The sequence below is a fragment of the Stomoxys calcitrans genome, chromosome 4 (assembly GCF_963082655.1).
Source record: "Stomoxys calcitrans chromosome 4, idStoCalc2.1, whole genome shotgun sequence".
In the NCBI taxonomy this organism is placed as follows: Eukaryota; Metazoa; Arthropoda; class Insecta; order Diptera; family Muscidae; genus Stomoxys; species Stomoxys calcitrans.
In genome coordinates this window covers 32,906,255-32,921,937 of record NC_081555.1, presented here as the reverse complement: position 1 = coordinate 32,921,937, position 15,683 = coordinate 32,906,255, and the positions used below count along the sequence as shown (strand labels likewise).

Sequence of the window (15,683 nt, the reverse complement as noted above, 5' to 3'; positions counted from 1 at the left end):
AGGGCGAATGCTGTACTTGAGGAGGATGAGACCTCGATCCACACAGATGGCTCTAAGATGGAGTCAGGTATTGGATTGGGGGTCTACTATGATGGAATCAATATCAGTATTTCTCTGAGACTGCCGGACGAGTGTACTATCTTTCAGGCAGAGGTCTGAGCCATTTCAATGGCCGCAAGAGAAATTCTGGTAAGGGACTTACCGCCCTCGAAACTCAGAATTTATGTGGACAGTGAGGCGGCTCTCAAGGCCTTAGGGTCGAGGATGTTGAGATCGTGATGCGTGGCGGATTGCTTGGAGTCCCTTGATAGGCTCCAGGCCCACGATGTGACGCTGACATGGGTTCCTGGTCATGGGGTATTCCAGGTAATGAGACGGCGGCTGTTATATTCCAAAATACATAACAAAAGTCTGAAAAAATACGGCAAGCCAAAATTTGAAAGCATAGTGGACTTTTTTTGCTCAGTACAATCCCAACAATCAGAAATGCGAAACGCCCATTAAGATTTTTTCCTTCCATACTTATCGCCTCAACCTGTTGCCAAAGCACAGAAGACATGGACGAGAATGTTAACAGAATTGGGTCTTTTTAGATATCCGACCCATGGATATACAGGCTATGTGTGAGGCAGCCTATGCGGCTACAAGACTTAAGGCAATGGGAGAGGATAGGAGCAGTTCACACCATCGCGATATAATCGAGGGGATGATAGGAAATCTGTAATAATTGGAAGAGGTTTCCGATCGCAGATGACACTTGAGATCGAATGCGAAGCACTGCTGACAGTGGGACCGTCTTGGATTGGCGGAACTCTGGTATTTCCATATGAAAGTTCGTGCTACATGGATGGATCAAAACTAGAGGACAGAGGGTCTACATTGAGAACCCAGTGACTGTGATCTGTTTTCGACTCCCTGGCCAATCCTGCAGGTGGAGATCCGGGCTATCAAGGAATGCATGATTGGGTGTAGTTTTAACGCAAGGACGCTGAGTGTGAACATATTTACGGTCAGTAAACTGGCAACCAGGGCAAAAACACCACGGACGGTAAGATCATGAACAGTCTTCGAGTGTATGAAGGAGATTAGTGCCTTATCTGAGGATGTCTCTATCCGTATTTTTGGGTGCCGGTCCATATTGGAGTAAAGGGTAATCAAATAGCAGATGAATTGGCAGTGAAGGCTGGGGGATTGCCTTCAATAAACTTGGATAAGCTGAAGCTTTTCGGTTCGACGAAGCCCGAGTTAAGGGCGTAGGCAACGAACTCGCATGTAGCACTGTGGAACAGTGATATTGGTCGGTAGGACTGAAATGAAGTGAGCAGGAGGTCGGTATTGTTTTGGGTATCAAAACGGGAGACATAGGACTACGGGCTCACTTATACCAAATCAGAGCGTCAAGTGAAGCAAAATTAGGGATCGTGAGAGGTGGGAGCATTTCTTTGAGATTACCCGGCTTTCACGGCTAACAGATACTGCCACTAAGGTGGGGACACAATACCAGACATGAACCAACTTAGAAGAAGGAATAAAGAATTTTGTAAGTAGCACGGTCTTCCATTCCAGTGTTGCCACTCAAGAAAGTTATTTTCTACAAAAATTTATGAGATATCAGAGCAAACCCGGCCAAAACCTACCAAATGTTTTACGAACTAAAAATGTAGTGTATGAAGAGTTGGCCTTTTTGCCACTCCATTCGCAACATTACCAATTATACATTCTTAGCCCAACAAAGTTTACATACTAGATGGTCGTTATATTCATAGACAATCTTGACTTGTGGGCCCGTCTGTTTGTTGAAATCGCTCTACAGCTAAAAGTTCGAAGATGGCCTATATCTTGGTATAGCATCCTTTATACCTATCCTCCAATAAGAAATCTTGAGATTATAAAAGTCGCAATTTTGCCCCGATTTCAGTGAGCAACCGTACCGAGTTTGGAAAAAGTGATCTCCCGATTTAGGGGTTTGAGCCCAGTAATGAGGTTTTACTTCCCATTTTCGCCATGACAGTGAGTTACATGGCACCCTCCACATCTGAGTAGGCCTGTTTTACGAGTGAAGGCATTGAAACGCATTTCTTACCAAGAATTTACTGAATTTGGAAAATATCCTTTCACACTCGTACGGTCAATATCAAAACTTATGCTTTTTCCTGTAATTTGAAGCAGTCACACCCCTAGTAACAGCATGTGGCCCCTCAACATCCATGATTTTTTTTCTGAACTCTTAAAGAATACACAAAAAACAACAAGAAGTGATAAAATGTTAGTTATCCCCGGCGATTTTTACAGTCAATACCTTGGTATCTACATTTTGGGAAAACCTACCAAAAATGGAGGTCAGCCTACCAACTTACCAAGAGAATAAAAACCTATCAAGTTTCATAGGAGTCTATCAAAAACGGCAACACGGGTTCGGACTTAGATTTTCTTTTTCGAGGTTATTTTGTAGTATTAAGAGCGCTATTACTGCCTCAGAGCCGATTACTACCTTAGGTATACGTCCATAGTGGCATAGGGCGGATTAATATCCGTGACCTCTTTTCAAACTAACCTAACCTAAGAAAGGCCGCTATAAATACTCTGGAGAATATATTCTCAATTCGAAAATTGCCCTTATTTTTCGCAAAACTCACACCTGGATGGTTGAATAGTTCAAATTTTTTGATGGGATGGGCTTCAGAGATATCTCTGTGAATTATAGATTACGGGAGCTTCCAAAACTAGCAACCACTTTACGCATTCGAGGAAAGATGCAATTTGTTGCGACATGTAACCCCATTCTTCGTGATAAGGACCAAAGTGCGATGGATGTAAGATTATAACAAATTTGGATATTGTCTATTGTACTTGCTATTGTTTGCTAAACCAGATGTCCGACTCGTAGTTTTGGTCCAAAAAGGTCTTTCTCTGCTTGGATAAGGTAAAAGTTTAAAGTAATGATTTTTGCTAAAGGAAAAAACCAGAGAGCAGGAGGTGAGTTTTAGGAGCTTTTTGTTTGTCAGAATACTAAATTTCCCATAAAATTCTATTAAGGAACAGGGTATACTTCTCTCACATCAATGAATGCAGTCTTATGAGAGTTTTAATTCAACGAAAGTGGGCCTCCTTTTGGTTATGCTGAGTCCGAATGGCGTGCCGCATAGCGCCATCACTTGGTAGAGAAGTTTTTCAACATGGCATAGTACTCCCTAATATCGCCAGCATTTGGAAAGGATAACCACCGCTGAATATTTTTCTGATGTTCACGCCGCGATTTGAACCCAGCCATTCAGGGTCATAAGTGGACATGCTAACCTATGCGCCATCGTGGCCTCCAACTGGTATCACTTAGTTATTCTTGTGAGTTTGCTTGTATAGTGCCATTATAACAAAATCCTCAAAAAGGCAAATTTGTCCATGAACATTCTTTTAAGGAACCGGGGGAAACTTCTCACATAGCACTGAGTGCTGTCTGATTCAAATTTAAGCTCAATAATAGGGGACCTCTTTTTTATAGGCCCCTCCGAACGGAGTGACGCAGTGCAATTTCTCTTTAGGGGCGAAGTTTTTACAAGGCATAGTACCTCACAAATGTCGCCAGCATTAGGAGAGCATCGCCACTGAAAACCACTTGAAATCAGTCGTTCAGTGTCAAAGGTAGACTTTTGATGCATTGCAAGCCATATGATGAACTAAGGATATGCTCTGTCCCCTTATATTGCAAAATTTGCTTATGAACATTCCACTAAGGAACAGGGGAAAATTTTTTACATGTCAAAGAGTGCTGTCCGTTTCAAGTTTTAAGCTCAATGGGGACTCCTTTTTATAGCCGAGTCCGAACGATGTGCCACAGTGCGACACTTCTTAGGAGAGAAGTTTTTACAAGGCATAGTACCTCAAAAATTCCCCAACTGAGGAGGGAATAACCACCGCTGAAAATTTCTTCTCATGTTCTCGCCAGGATTCGAACCCAGGCATTCAGCGTCATAGGCGCACATGCTAACCTCTGCACTGCAACGGGCCCCTTAATTTGGGTAATTTTTAATTGCAAGCATTCTTTAATATATGGAAAATTCTGAAACAAAGTTCTTTTCTTAAGTCTTTTGTTTATTGTTTATGCTAAGCAACGCGAACTTGCAAAAAGGTCTGTTTATATGAAATTCTGTGCCATGACGTTGACTCTAAGTGAGTTGACTCTTTGGAGAGTAGATTTTACATGGCTAGTACCTCACAAATGCTGCCCGCTGAGGAGGGAATAACCACCGCTGAACATTTTTTCTCATGTTCTCGCCAGGATTCGAACCCAGGCATTCAGCCTCATAGGCGGACATGCTAACCTCTTCACTGCAATGGCCCCCTAATTTGGGTAATTTTTAATTGCATCTTCGATGTATTGAAAATTCTGAAACAAAGTTCGTTTCTTAAGTCTTTTGTTTATTGTTTATGCTAAGCAACGCGAACTTGCAAAAAGGTCTGTTTATATGAAATTCTGTGCTATGATGTTGACTCTGAATGACCACTCTTTGGAGAGAAGTTTTTACAAGGCATAGTACCTCACAAATGCTGCCCGCAGAGAAGGGGATAACCACCACTGAACATTTTTTCTCATGTTCTCGCCAGGATTCGAACCCAGGCATTCAGCGTCATAGGCGGACATGCTAACATCTGCGCTACAATGACCCCCATTATGTTGGGAAATTTTTAATTGCAAGCATTCTTCGATGTATTGAAAATTCTGAAACAAAGTTCGTTTCTTAAGTCTTTTGTTTATTGTTTATGCTAAGCAACGCGAACTTGCAAAAATGTCTGTTTATATTAAATTCTGTGCTATGACGTTGACTCTAAATGACCAAAATATTTAGTTGGTGAATATGTAAGCTGATTAGGAATGTTCAGGTGAAGTGATGGGAAAATTTGTGTTAACTGCTAGTAAGGTACATAAGGCTCATTTCACTTAATTTACCAACTTAGCTTATAAGAAAATTCTACAAAAGGAGTAGCAACAAAACGAAGAGGAAGGGGAATATATGAGATTATTAGATGACAACTGCAGCAAAATGGGATGAGTATGAAGAACTGTGGGTTTACAGCATGCATGCTTCTATAATGCTCATAGAGTATGCAGTAATGGATATGTGTGTGTGTGTGGGTGTATATGTGTTTATATCAGTTTGTACATTGAACTTAAAGTTTATACTGCAATTTGCCAAAAAAAAAAACATGATTTTATATTTTATGATGAAACAGTGTATCGAAAGAGACAGTTGATTTTGTTAAAGACGCAAGCAATTTGGCACCATGTACCACAATAGAGTGTTGTTTTTTTTTCACTAAAAATTGGAAAAAAAATAAATTTCCAGAAAGAAAAACTCATTTTCAGCATTGCTGAAAATTCAAAACGTTTCATTGCAATTCATGCTGGTGTTTTGCAATTCAAACAAAGTAATAGGAAAAACTTCCGAAATGCGCTGGTAGTGAAATTTTCATTAAAAGTAATAAATAAAATTTAAAAAATAATGTCTTTAATTTCATCGCTTGTAATGCCTCCCCTACTCTTCTCTTAACTTAAAGCCAGCAATGGTTCTTCTTCGATTTCTTTTTGGCTTGATTTCTTTTTGTATTTCTTCTGTTGCAATTTTGTTTTGTTTAGTTTCGTCTTCGATTTGCTGGAATGTTTCGATTTCTTCAGTTTCTTCTCCTCGGCTGCCTTCTCTTTGTCCAACAACTCCAATTGCTCGAATATGTTCTTTGGATGTGGATGATGGCTGGGTTTCGTTGAGTTCTTGGCCTGATAGACCACCACAAAGTGGGAGAAGGCAGTGTCCACGGGCACATTGATGTCAGCAAAGTCTCGGAAATGGGCAAACTGTTCCTCAGGATAGGTGTACTTTTGCACAAAATCTATGGTGTCTTCCTGATGGAAGGGCATTTCCTCTTCCGGATAGAAGGTACCACCGCGTATAACTCCAAAATCCCCAGAACCCAAAATTGAGGCATCATACCCACCTTGTCTTTGGTTTGCTGGCAAACCAGGACCCAGATTACCTTCTGGATGAGTTTCGGCATATTTTGCTGATCCCGAAGCATCAGGAAGTGAGAAATAGGGACGTGAATGACCCAGTGGAGGTGCCTCCCTAAAGAACGGAGGATAGTAGTTCTGTGCTGCCTGGCTATGAGAATCGGCTGGATTTACTCGTTGTATTGGTACTGGTACTGGTACATCGGCTCTGGCATTGTAACGAGAACTTTGAATGGGACGAAATTGTTGCGTTGGCGGCTCATGATATTGCCTTTCGTGTGAACGCAATATGCTGATGGGTGCAAAATCATTTGGCTCCATTAGCATGTCACTGTCTTCCTCGGGAAATTCATCTGAAATGATAAGAAAAACACAAAATTAGTAAAAATTTTTTAAGCAAAAGCATTGTCCAAATGCCGAACTTCTGTAAAACTAGCAAAATTAAAGCTTTAGGAAATGAACAAGGATAATCGGGAGATCGGTTTATATGGGAGCTATATCAGGTTCTTGACCGATTCGGACCTTACTTGGCACAGTTGTTGTGAATCATAATAAAACACTACACGCAAACTGTCTGCCAAATCGTATGAAATTAATGGCTTCTAGGGGCTCAAGAAGTCAAATCGGGAGACCGGTTTATATGGGAGCTATATCAGATTATAGACCGATTTGAACCGTAATTGACACAGTAGTTGGGTGTCATAACGGAACACCACACGCAAAATTTCACCCAAATCGTATGAAATTTATGGCTTCCAGTGGCTAGGGAAGTCAAATCAGGGGATCAGTTTATATGAGAGCTATAACTGATTTAAATCATACTTGGCACATTTGATGGAAGTCATAACAGAACAGCATGTGCAAAAAATCAACCAAATCGGAGGGAATTTGGGGCTTCCAGTGGCTCAAGAAACCAAAGCGGGTGATCGGTTTATACGGGAGCTATATCAGGTTATATACCGATTTAGACCGTACTTGGCACAGTTGTTGGAAGTCATAACGGAACACTACACTACACTACAAAATTTTGGCCATATCGCACAAAAATTGCGGCTTCCAAAGGCTCAAGAAGTCAAATTAGAAGATCGCTTTATATGGAAGGTATATCCAAATCTGAACTGATGTGATCAATTTTCAATCTCCATCGACCTACAGCAATATAAGGTATCTGGGCATAATTTCAAGCGGCTATCTTTATGCGTTCGATCTCTGTCGTGGTTTCGACAGACGAACGGACGGACGGGCGGACGTGGCTAGATCTGCGATTTTATGGGGTCGCAGATCAATATATCGAGGTATTATGACTAGGTCCGTATACTCCCATCCTATGGTGATGGGTATAAGAATCAATTTCTGTTTGTTTGTTGGTTTGTTAGTTTGTCTCTTCCGTATGGACTCAATGACGGCTGAGCCAATTTTCTTGAAATTTTCACATGTGACGCATAATTATCCCGTACTAATAATAGGGTACTAAATTTTATGATATTGGAAAGGGGGGGAGGTGGGGACGGACTCTCCCCTTTACCCTTATTTTCAGGAACACCGCGGAGATGGGTCGTGCGATTTAAGTGAAATTTTGTGTGCCCTCTTATCTTCTTCTTCTTAAATATAAAAATCAATTTGTGTTTGTTTGTTTGTTTGTATGTTCGTGTGTTCCTTATAGAACTGATTTTCTTGAAATTTTCACAGATGGTGCATAATGATCCCGTGGTGAAAATAGAGTACTACATTTTTTGATATCTAAGAGGGGGGCGGACCCTTCCCCTTACCCTAATTTTCAGAAACGCCAGATCTCGGAGATGGGTGGTGCGATTTAAGCGAAATTGTGTGTGCTCTCATATAGTACCCAAAAATAAAAAATTTGGTATCCAAATTTCGAATGGGGTACCTAGGGGGGCCGCCCCACCCTAAAACCTACCGAACATATATTTAGACCAATCACGACAATATGGGACTTCAATGAAAGGTATAGGATAAGAAAACGTATCTGATATCCAATTGTCTAACCAAGTACTAGGGGGACCACCCCAACCCCCAAAACACCCCAAAATCGGACATATTTACCGACCATGGCAATATTTACCAAAAACCTCCCCCAAAGGGGACACATTTACGACCATAGCCACATGGGGCTCAAAAGTCTTTGGGAGTAAAGCACAAATCTGATATCAATATTCGGGAAAAGTGTGTATGGGGCCACCCCACCCCCATAACAACACCCAACCCCCAAAACACCCCTAAATCGGACATATTTACCGATAATGGCAATATGGGACTCAAATGAAAGGTATTTGCGAGTAGAATGCGAATCTGATATCCAAATGTGGGACCACGTTTCTGGGGGTGTGGACCCCTTCCCCAAAACACCCCCCCAAACAGGACTTATTTACTGACCATGAGAATAGAATCTGATATCCAAATGTGGGACCACGTTTCTGCGAGGGGTGGACCCCTTCCCCAAAACACCCCCCCCAAACAGGACTTATTTACTGACCATGGGAATATGGGGCTTAAATAAAAGGTATTTGAGTGTAGAATTAGAATCTGATATTAAAATATGGGATCAAGTGTTTGGGGGGCCGCCTCTCCCCAAAAACATACCCCAAAGGGAACAAATTTACGACCATAGCCATATGGGACTCAAATGAAAGGTTTTTGGGAGTAAAGCACGAATCTGATATCAAAATTTGGGAAAAGTGTCTATGGGGCCACCCCACCCCCACAACACCACCCAAATTGTAAGTATTTGCTGACTTTTGCAATATGAGTCTCAAATAAGAGGGTTTTTAATCTGATATATATTTTCAAGGCCAACTCACAGAGTGGCCGCCCATCCCCCAAAACACCCCCCAAGCCAGTCATGTTTGCCGACTATGAAAATATGGGGCTCAAATTAAAGGTATTTGGGAGTAGACCACGTATCTGATATCGACATCAGGGACCAACTGTCTAGGGGACGTCCCACCACTATAACAACCCCCAAATAGGACGTATTTGCTCACCAAGACAATTTGGGTCGTAAAGAGAGTGGAACTAAATATTTATAGGTTTTAGAACCAATACCCAAAACCGTACATATTTGCTGACTTTTGCAATAAGGAGTTTAAATGAGATTAAAAACGAATTTGATATCCAATTTTGAGGCCAATGGTAATATGGGGTTCAAATAAATGACATATAGATACATGAGATATATGAGCACGTTGCTCATATATTTTCCAGGCTTATTGTTTGGGCGACCACCCAAATCTCCAAAACACCCCTAAATCGGCTATATTTACCGACCATTTCAATGTGGAGATTAAATGAAAGGTATTGGTATTCGGGACCAATTATCTAGGGGTCAACCCCTTTCCCAAAATACCCCACTAGCAGCAATTTTTTAGTAACCATCGCAAAATGGGGCTCAAATAAAGATATTTGGGAGTAGAATACGAATTTGATATCCAAATTTAGGACCATGTATTTAGGGCATCACCCCCTCCCCAAAACATCCCCCAAAGGGTAAAAACTATATCCGTAGCATAGTATTTCACTAAAAGCTCTTTAATTGTCGAAAATAAATATTCCAAGGAAGCTTTTGTTCCATATAAAATAAAAGAAGGCGCAGCGGAGCGGGCCCGGGTCAGCTAGTAGAAATATAAAAACAAAAATTTGGTATCCAAATTTCGGGTGAGTTTCATATAGGGGCAGCCCCAACCCTAAGACCCACCAAATATATATATATATATATACATAGATCTATCACGTCAATATGAAACACAAATATATATATGGAACACAATTCATATATTCTCGATCAGCGTAAAAATCAAAGACGATCTAGACATATCCGTCCGTCTGTCCGTCCGTCCGTCCGTATGTCTGTTGAAATCACGCTACAGTCTTAAAAAATAGAGATATTGAGCTGAAACATTATAGGATCGGAAATGGATATTTCGATGTGTTGCAAACGGAATGACAAAATGAATATACCCCCATCCTTCGGTGGTGGGTATAAAAATATGTCACTTGCCTTAAGCGCTGCTCACATTTAACAGAAAAAATCCTTCTAGAACCAATGTTATGGACTTTGGCCCATATCCATTTTTGACAGATTCTTGTTTGTTTGTTTGTATTGGGTTGCCCAAAAAGTAATTGCGGATTTTTTAAAAGAAAGTAAATGCATTTTTAATAAAACTTAAAATGAACTTTAATCAAATATACTTTTTTTCTAAAGCAAGCTTAAAGTCACAGCTGATAACTGACAGAAGAAAGAATGCAATTACAGAGTCACAAGCTGATAAAAATTTGTCAACGCCGACTATATGAAAAATCCGCAATTACTTTTTGGGCAACCCAATATATAAAAATTTGCGAATTGTTAAATTCTTAAAAACATTTTATCATACTTCTCCTACTTCTACTCCTCAATTATGATGTCAACTGACGTTTTTTCCCATAATTCTCATTCCATGTTCTGTGTAATTAAGAAAACAAACATTTTTGGTGGGCTGTTCTGCAATTATAAGAAAAATCCACCAGTCATAAATGCTAAGCGCACAAATTGACTTATAACTTCATAATACGCCCTTATGATTTATATATTCCGGTTGATAATTAGACGCTTGCTACTTTTTGCTGATCATCATTGCTGACACAAGCAACATGTTGAAATTAATTAAAGAACACTTCTGGGATTTAAGTTTCAACAAAGAAATCGTTTATTTGACCTTTCAGTTCATTCACATTCTAGAGGCAAGAAACACCTGTCCGTCCATCCATCCATCCGCCCGCCAGTTGGCCCCTTGTTCATCATCACCTTAGTGATGCTTGATGACTGTATAAACACCACCACCCCTTTGATAATTTCTTGTAGACACCTCTAGAGAATCGTAGCGAATGGAAACACATGTATGTTCTAAGTAATTTGGCTAATTTTTTTTGGTTTTTGTTTTTCATGTTTCAGTACTCTCAAATTTTTTGGTAGCTTCTTTGGACATCTGAGATCATCACACCATGAGGAGGACTTATCAGAGCCATAGTCATGAAGCCACTTCCATTCTCGCCGTGCTAACAAACCGTGGATAATTTATGGGAATGTTTGAACCCACCGAGTTTTCTAGGTATGACTATGCTTGGCTTAATGTGGTCATTAAGAACAAAATAAATTGTACATTTTTTTGCTGTTGTTGTTGGATATTTTATTTAATTTTCATGACACCTATTCGTTATAATGTTTTTGTGTTTTTTGTTATTTTTTGTTTTAATGTCTGCAATTATCTTCGCTTAGAATTTTGTGACGTGTTTCAACGTAAAATAAAGAAAATCAAGGCTATTTGAACATCAACATCTCTATCTTGAACTCGATAACAATTACATTGACATTGATCTGCTAGCTTACAAAGTTAATAGTATTGAACTTTTAATGATGCTTTATCTGCAGTTAATTGCATTGTCTAAGAGTTGTGAACAATTTTTATATGACAAAGAAAATATGAGATTACAAAATCAAATAGGAAACCAAAGGGGAAAACAGCCAATATAGGCGGACATAAACTTATAACTTCGTATAAACCACTCATAGTCTTAAAAAATCCATTTTTTGAACAAGTAAAAAGGCATTTAGTTCGGCCGGGCCGAACTTTGGATACCCACCACCTCGGGTATATATGTAAACCACCTTTCCTTGAAATCCGATGAAAAATGCATACCTTAAGCCCCATAGCAGTTATATCGAAATATGTTCTGATTGGGACCAAATGCTAAGAAGTCATTGTTCAATTGTGTATAACAAAACATTGGTCGTTTTAGTAGCTATATCTAAAAATAAACCGATCTGAACCATATACGACACGGATGTCGAAAAGCCTTACATAAATCACTGTCTCAAATTTCCGTGAAATCGGGTTATAAATGCGCCTTTTATGGGGCCAAGACTTTAAATCGAGATATCGGTCTATATGGCAGCTATATTCAAATCTGAACCGGTTTGGGCCAAGTTGCAGAAAAATGTCGAAGAGCCAAACTGCCCCAAATTTCAGCAAAATCGGGTAATAAATGCGGCTTTTGTTGGCCTAAGACCCTAAATCGGAGGATCGGTCTATATGGCAGCTATATCCAAATCTGGACCGATCTGAACCAAATTGACGGAGGATGTCGAAGGGCCTAACACAACTGACTGCCCCAAATTTCAGCAAAATCGGGTAATAAATGTGGCTTCTGTTGGCCTATGACCCTAAACCGGGGATCGGTCTATATGGCAGCGATATCCAAATCTGGATCGAACTGGGCCAAATTGACGGAGGATGTCGAAGGACCTAACACAACTCACTGCCCCAAATTTCAGCAAAATCGGGTAATAAATGTGGCTCTTATGGCCCTAAAACCCTAAATCGGAGGATCGGTCTATATGTCAGCTATATCCAAATCTGAACCGATCTGGGTGAAATTGGTGAATAATGGCGAAGAGCCTAACTCAACTCACTGCCCCGAATTTTAGCAACATCGGACAATAAATGCGCCTTTCATGGGCGCAATACCTTAAATCGAGAGATCGGTCTATATGGCAGCTATATCCAGATCTGAACCGATCTGGGCCAAATTGTCGGAGGATGTCGAAGGGCCTAACACAACTCACTGTCCCAAATTTTAGCAATATCGGACAATAAATGCGCCTTTTATGGCCCAAGACCTTAAATCGGAGGATCGGTCTATATGGCAGCTATATCCAAATCTGGACCAATCTGGGCCAAATTGATCGCACTGTCCCAAATTGAAGCATAATTGGATAATACATGTGGCTTTCATGGCCCTAAACCCCTAAATCGGAGGATCGGTCTATATGGCAGCTATATCCAAATCTGAACCGATCTGGGCCAAATTAACGGGGGATGCCGAAAGGCGTAACACAACCCACTCTCTCAAATGTTAGCGAAATCGGATAATAAATGTAGCTTTTATGGGCCTTAGACCCTAAATCGGAGGATCGGTCTATATGACAGCTATATCCAATTCTGAACCAATCTGGGCCAAATTGAAGAATGATGTCGAAGGGCCTAACACAACTCACTGTCCCAAATTTCAGCAAGATCGGATAATAAATCTGGCTTTTATGGGACTAAAAACCTAAATCGGCCGATCGGTCTATATGGGGACTATATCAAGATATAGTCCGATAAAGCCCATCTTCGAACTTAACCTGCTTATGGAAAAAAAAAGAATCTCTGCAAAATTTCAGCTCAATATCTCAATTTTTGAAGACTATAGCGCGATTTCAACAGACAGATGAACAGGTGGACGGATATGTCTAGATCGTCTTAGATTTTTACGCTGATCAAGAATATATATATAGTTTATGGGGTCGGAAATGGGTATTTCGGTGTGTTGCAAATGGAATGACAAAATGAATATACCCCCATCCTTCGGTGGTGGGTATAAAAATAATGACATTGCTGAGTGGTGCGGATTCACAAAGGTTAGAACTTGCAATAAAAAATGTCGGTGATTTTTAGCCAATCAACTATTGGCTTTGAAATCAGACTAATAGGTGAACCCGAGTGCATTAAGCACCTTACGAGGGAACCTTTAGTCTTAATGCTGTTCGTACTAACGGCCGCGGATACCAGCACCTCGGTGTCTAAGGTATCCACGCCAGTGATGTCGTCCTATCTACTACTGGCAATCCTCTGGCCTGTCTGGTCGGTTATAAAGGGTGATTTTTTTGAGGTTAGGATTTTCATGCATTAGTATTTGACAGATCACGTGGGATTTCAGACATGGTGTCAAAGAGAAAGATGCTCAGTATGCTTTGACTTTTCATCATGAATAGACTTACTAACGAGCAACGCTTGCAAATCATTGAATTTTATTACCAAAATCAGTGTTCGGTTCGAAATGTGTTCATTCACCGTTCAGCGATGAGGCTCATTTCTGGTTGAATGGCTACGTAAATAAGCAAAATTGCCGCATTTGGAGTGAAGAGCAACCAGAAGCCGTTCAAGAACTGCCCATGCATCCCGAAAAATGCACTGTTTGGTGTGGTTTGTACGCTGGTGGAATCATTGTACCGTATTTTTTCAAAGATGCTGTTGGACGCAACGTTACAGTGAATGAACACATTTCGAACCGAACACTGATTTTGGTAATAAAATTCAATGATTTGCAAGCGTTGCTCGTTAGTAAGTCTATTCATGATGAAATGTCAAAGCATACTGACCATCTTTCTCTTTGACACCATGTCTGAAATCCCACGTGATCTGTCAAATACTAATGCATGAAAATCCTAACCTCAAAAAAATCACCCTTTAGTACCTGGATCTCCTGGATACTCATATTGTCTGACGAGTGATGAATGAGGGTATAATGGCGAATGTGACAACGTTTACATCACATTGTCGAAAAATACTTCACGTGGGAGTGGGTGTGCGCTACAATGGCGCCCGAGCAGAGACGTAAGATATAAAATCAACCGTCGGGTGGATAGTGCCAACGTTTGAAGACCAAGCAAATTTGGTTGTGAGGAGTGAAGTGTTAAGCGGACCCTCCCCCCTACCCTTATTTTCAGAAACGCCAGATCTCGGAGATGGGTGGTGCGATTTAAGCGAAATTTTGTTTGCTCTTATATAGTACTCTAAAAATAAAAATTTGGTATTCAAATTTTGGATGGGGTACCTAGGGGGCGGCCCCACCCTAAAACCTACCAAACATATATTTAGACCAATCACGTCAATATGGGACTCAAATAAAAGGTATTTAGGAAAAGAAAACGTATCTGATATCCATTTGTCGAACCAAGTGCTAGGGGGACCACCCCAACCCCCAAAACACCCCTAGATCGGACATATTTACCGACCAAGGCAATATGGGACTCAAATGAAAGGTATTTGCGAGTAGAATACGAATCTGATATCCAAATGAGGTACCACGTTTCTGGGGGTCCACCCTTCCCCAAAACACCCCCTAAACAAGACTTATTTACTGACCATGGGAATATGGGGCGTAAATAAAAGGTACTTGAGCGTAGAATTAGAATCTGATATCTAAATATGAGACCAAGTGTTTGGGGGACCGCCTCTCGCCAAAAACCTCCCCCAAAGGGGAAAAATTTACGACCATAGCAATATGGGGCTAAAATGAAAGGTCTTTGGGAGTAAAGCACGAATTTGATATCAATATTCGGGAAAAGTGTCTATGGGCCCACCCCACCCCCACAACACCACTCAAATAGTAAGTATTTTCTGACTATTGCAATATGAGGCTCAAATAAGAGGGTTTTTAAAGTGGAACACAAATCCGATATATATTTTCAAGGCCAACTCACTTAGTGGCCGCCCATCCCCCAAAACACCCCCCAAGCCGGTCATGTTTGCCGACTATGGAAATATGGGGCTCAAATTAAAGGTATGTGGGAGTAGACCACGTATCTGATATCAAAATTAGGGGCCAACTGTCTAGCGGACGTCCCACCACCATAACAACCCCCAAATGGGACGTATTTGCTCACCAAGACAATTTCGGTCTTAAAGAGAGTGGAACTAAATATTTATAGTTTTTAGGGCCAATACCCCAAACCGGACATATTTGCTGACTTTTGCAATAAGGAGTTTAAATGAGATTAGAAAACGAATTTGATCTCCAATTTTGAGGGCAATGGCAATATGGGGTTCAAATAAATGATATATGAGAATATAGCACGTTGCTG

At 40.6% G+C, this 15,683-nt stretch overlaps 1 protein-coding gene across 2 annotated transcripts in view; it reads right to left on the bottom strand.

The window, feature by feature from the left end:
* Positions 1-3,885: 3,885 nt before the first annotated feature.
* The window catches only part of LOC106093919 (uncharacterized), a 64,179-nt gene continuing 52,381 nt past the window's right edge, over positions 3,886-15,683 (bottom strand). For both annotated transcript variants that reach the window (XM_059368191.1, XM_059368190.1), the window contains exon 3: positions 3,886-6,354. In XM_059368191.1, coding sequence (XP_059224174.1) covers positions 5,543-6,354 — 812 coding nt within the window. In that variant the 3' untranslated portion in view covers positions 3,886-5,542. The remainder of the gene's footprint in view (positions 6,355-15,683) is intronic.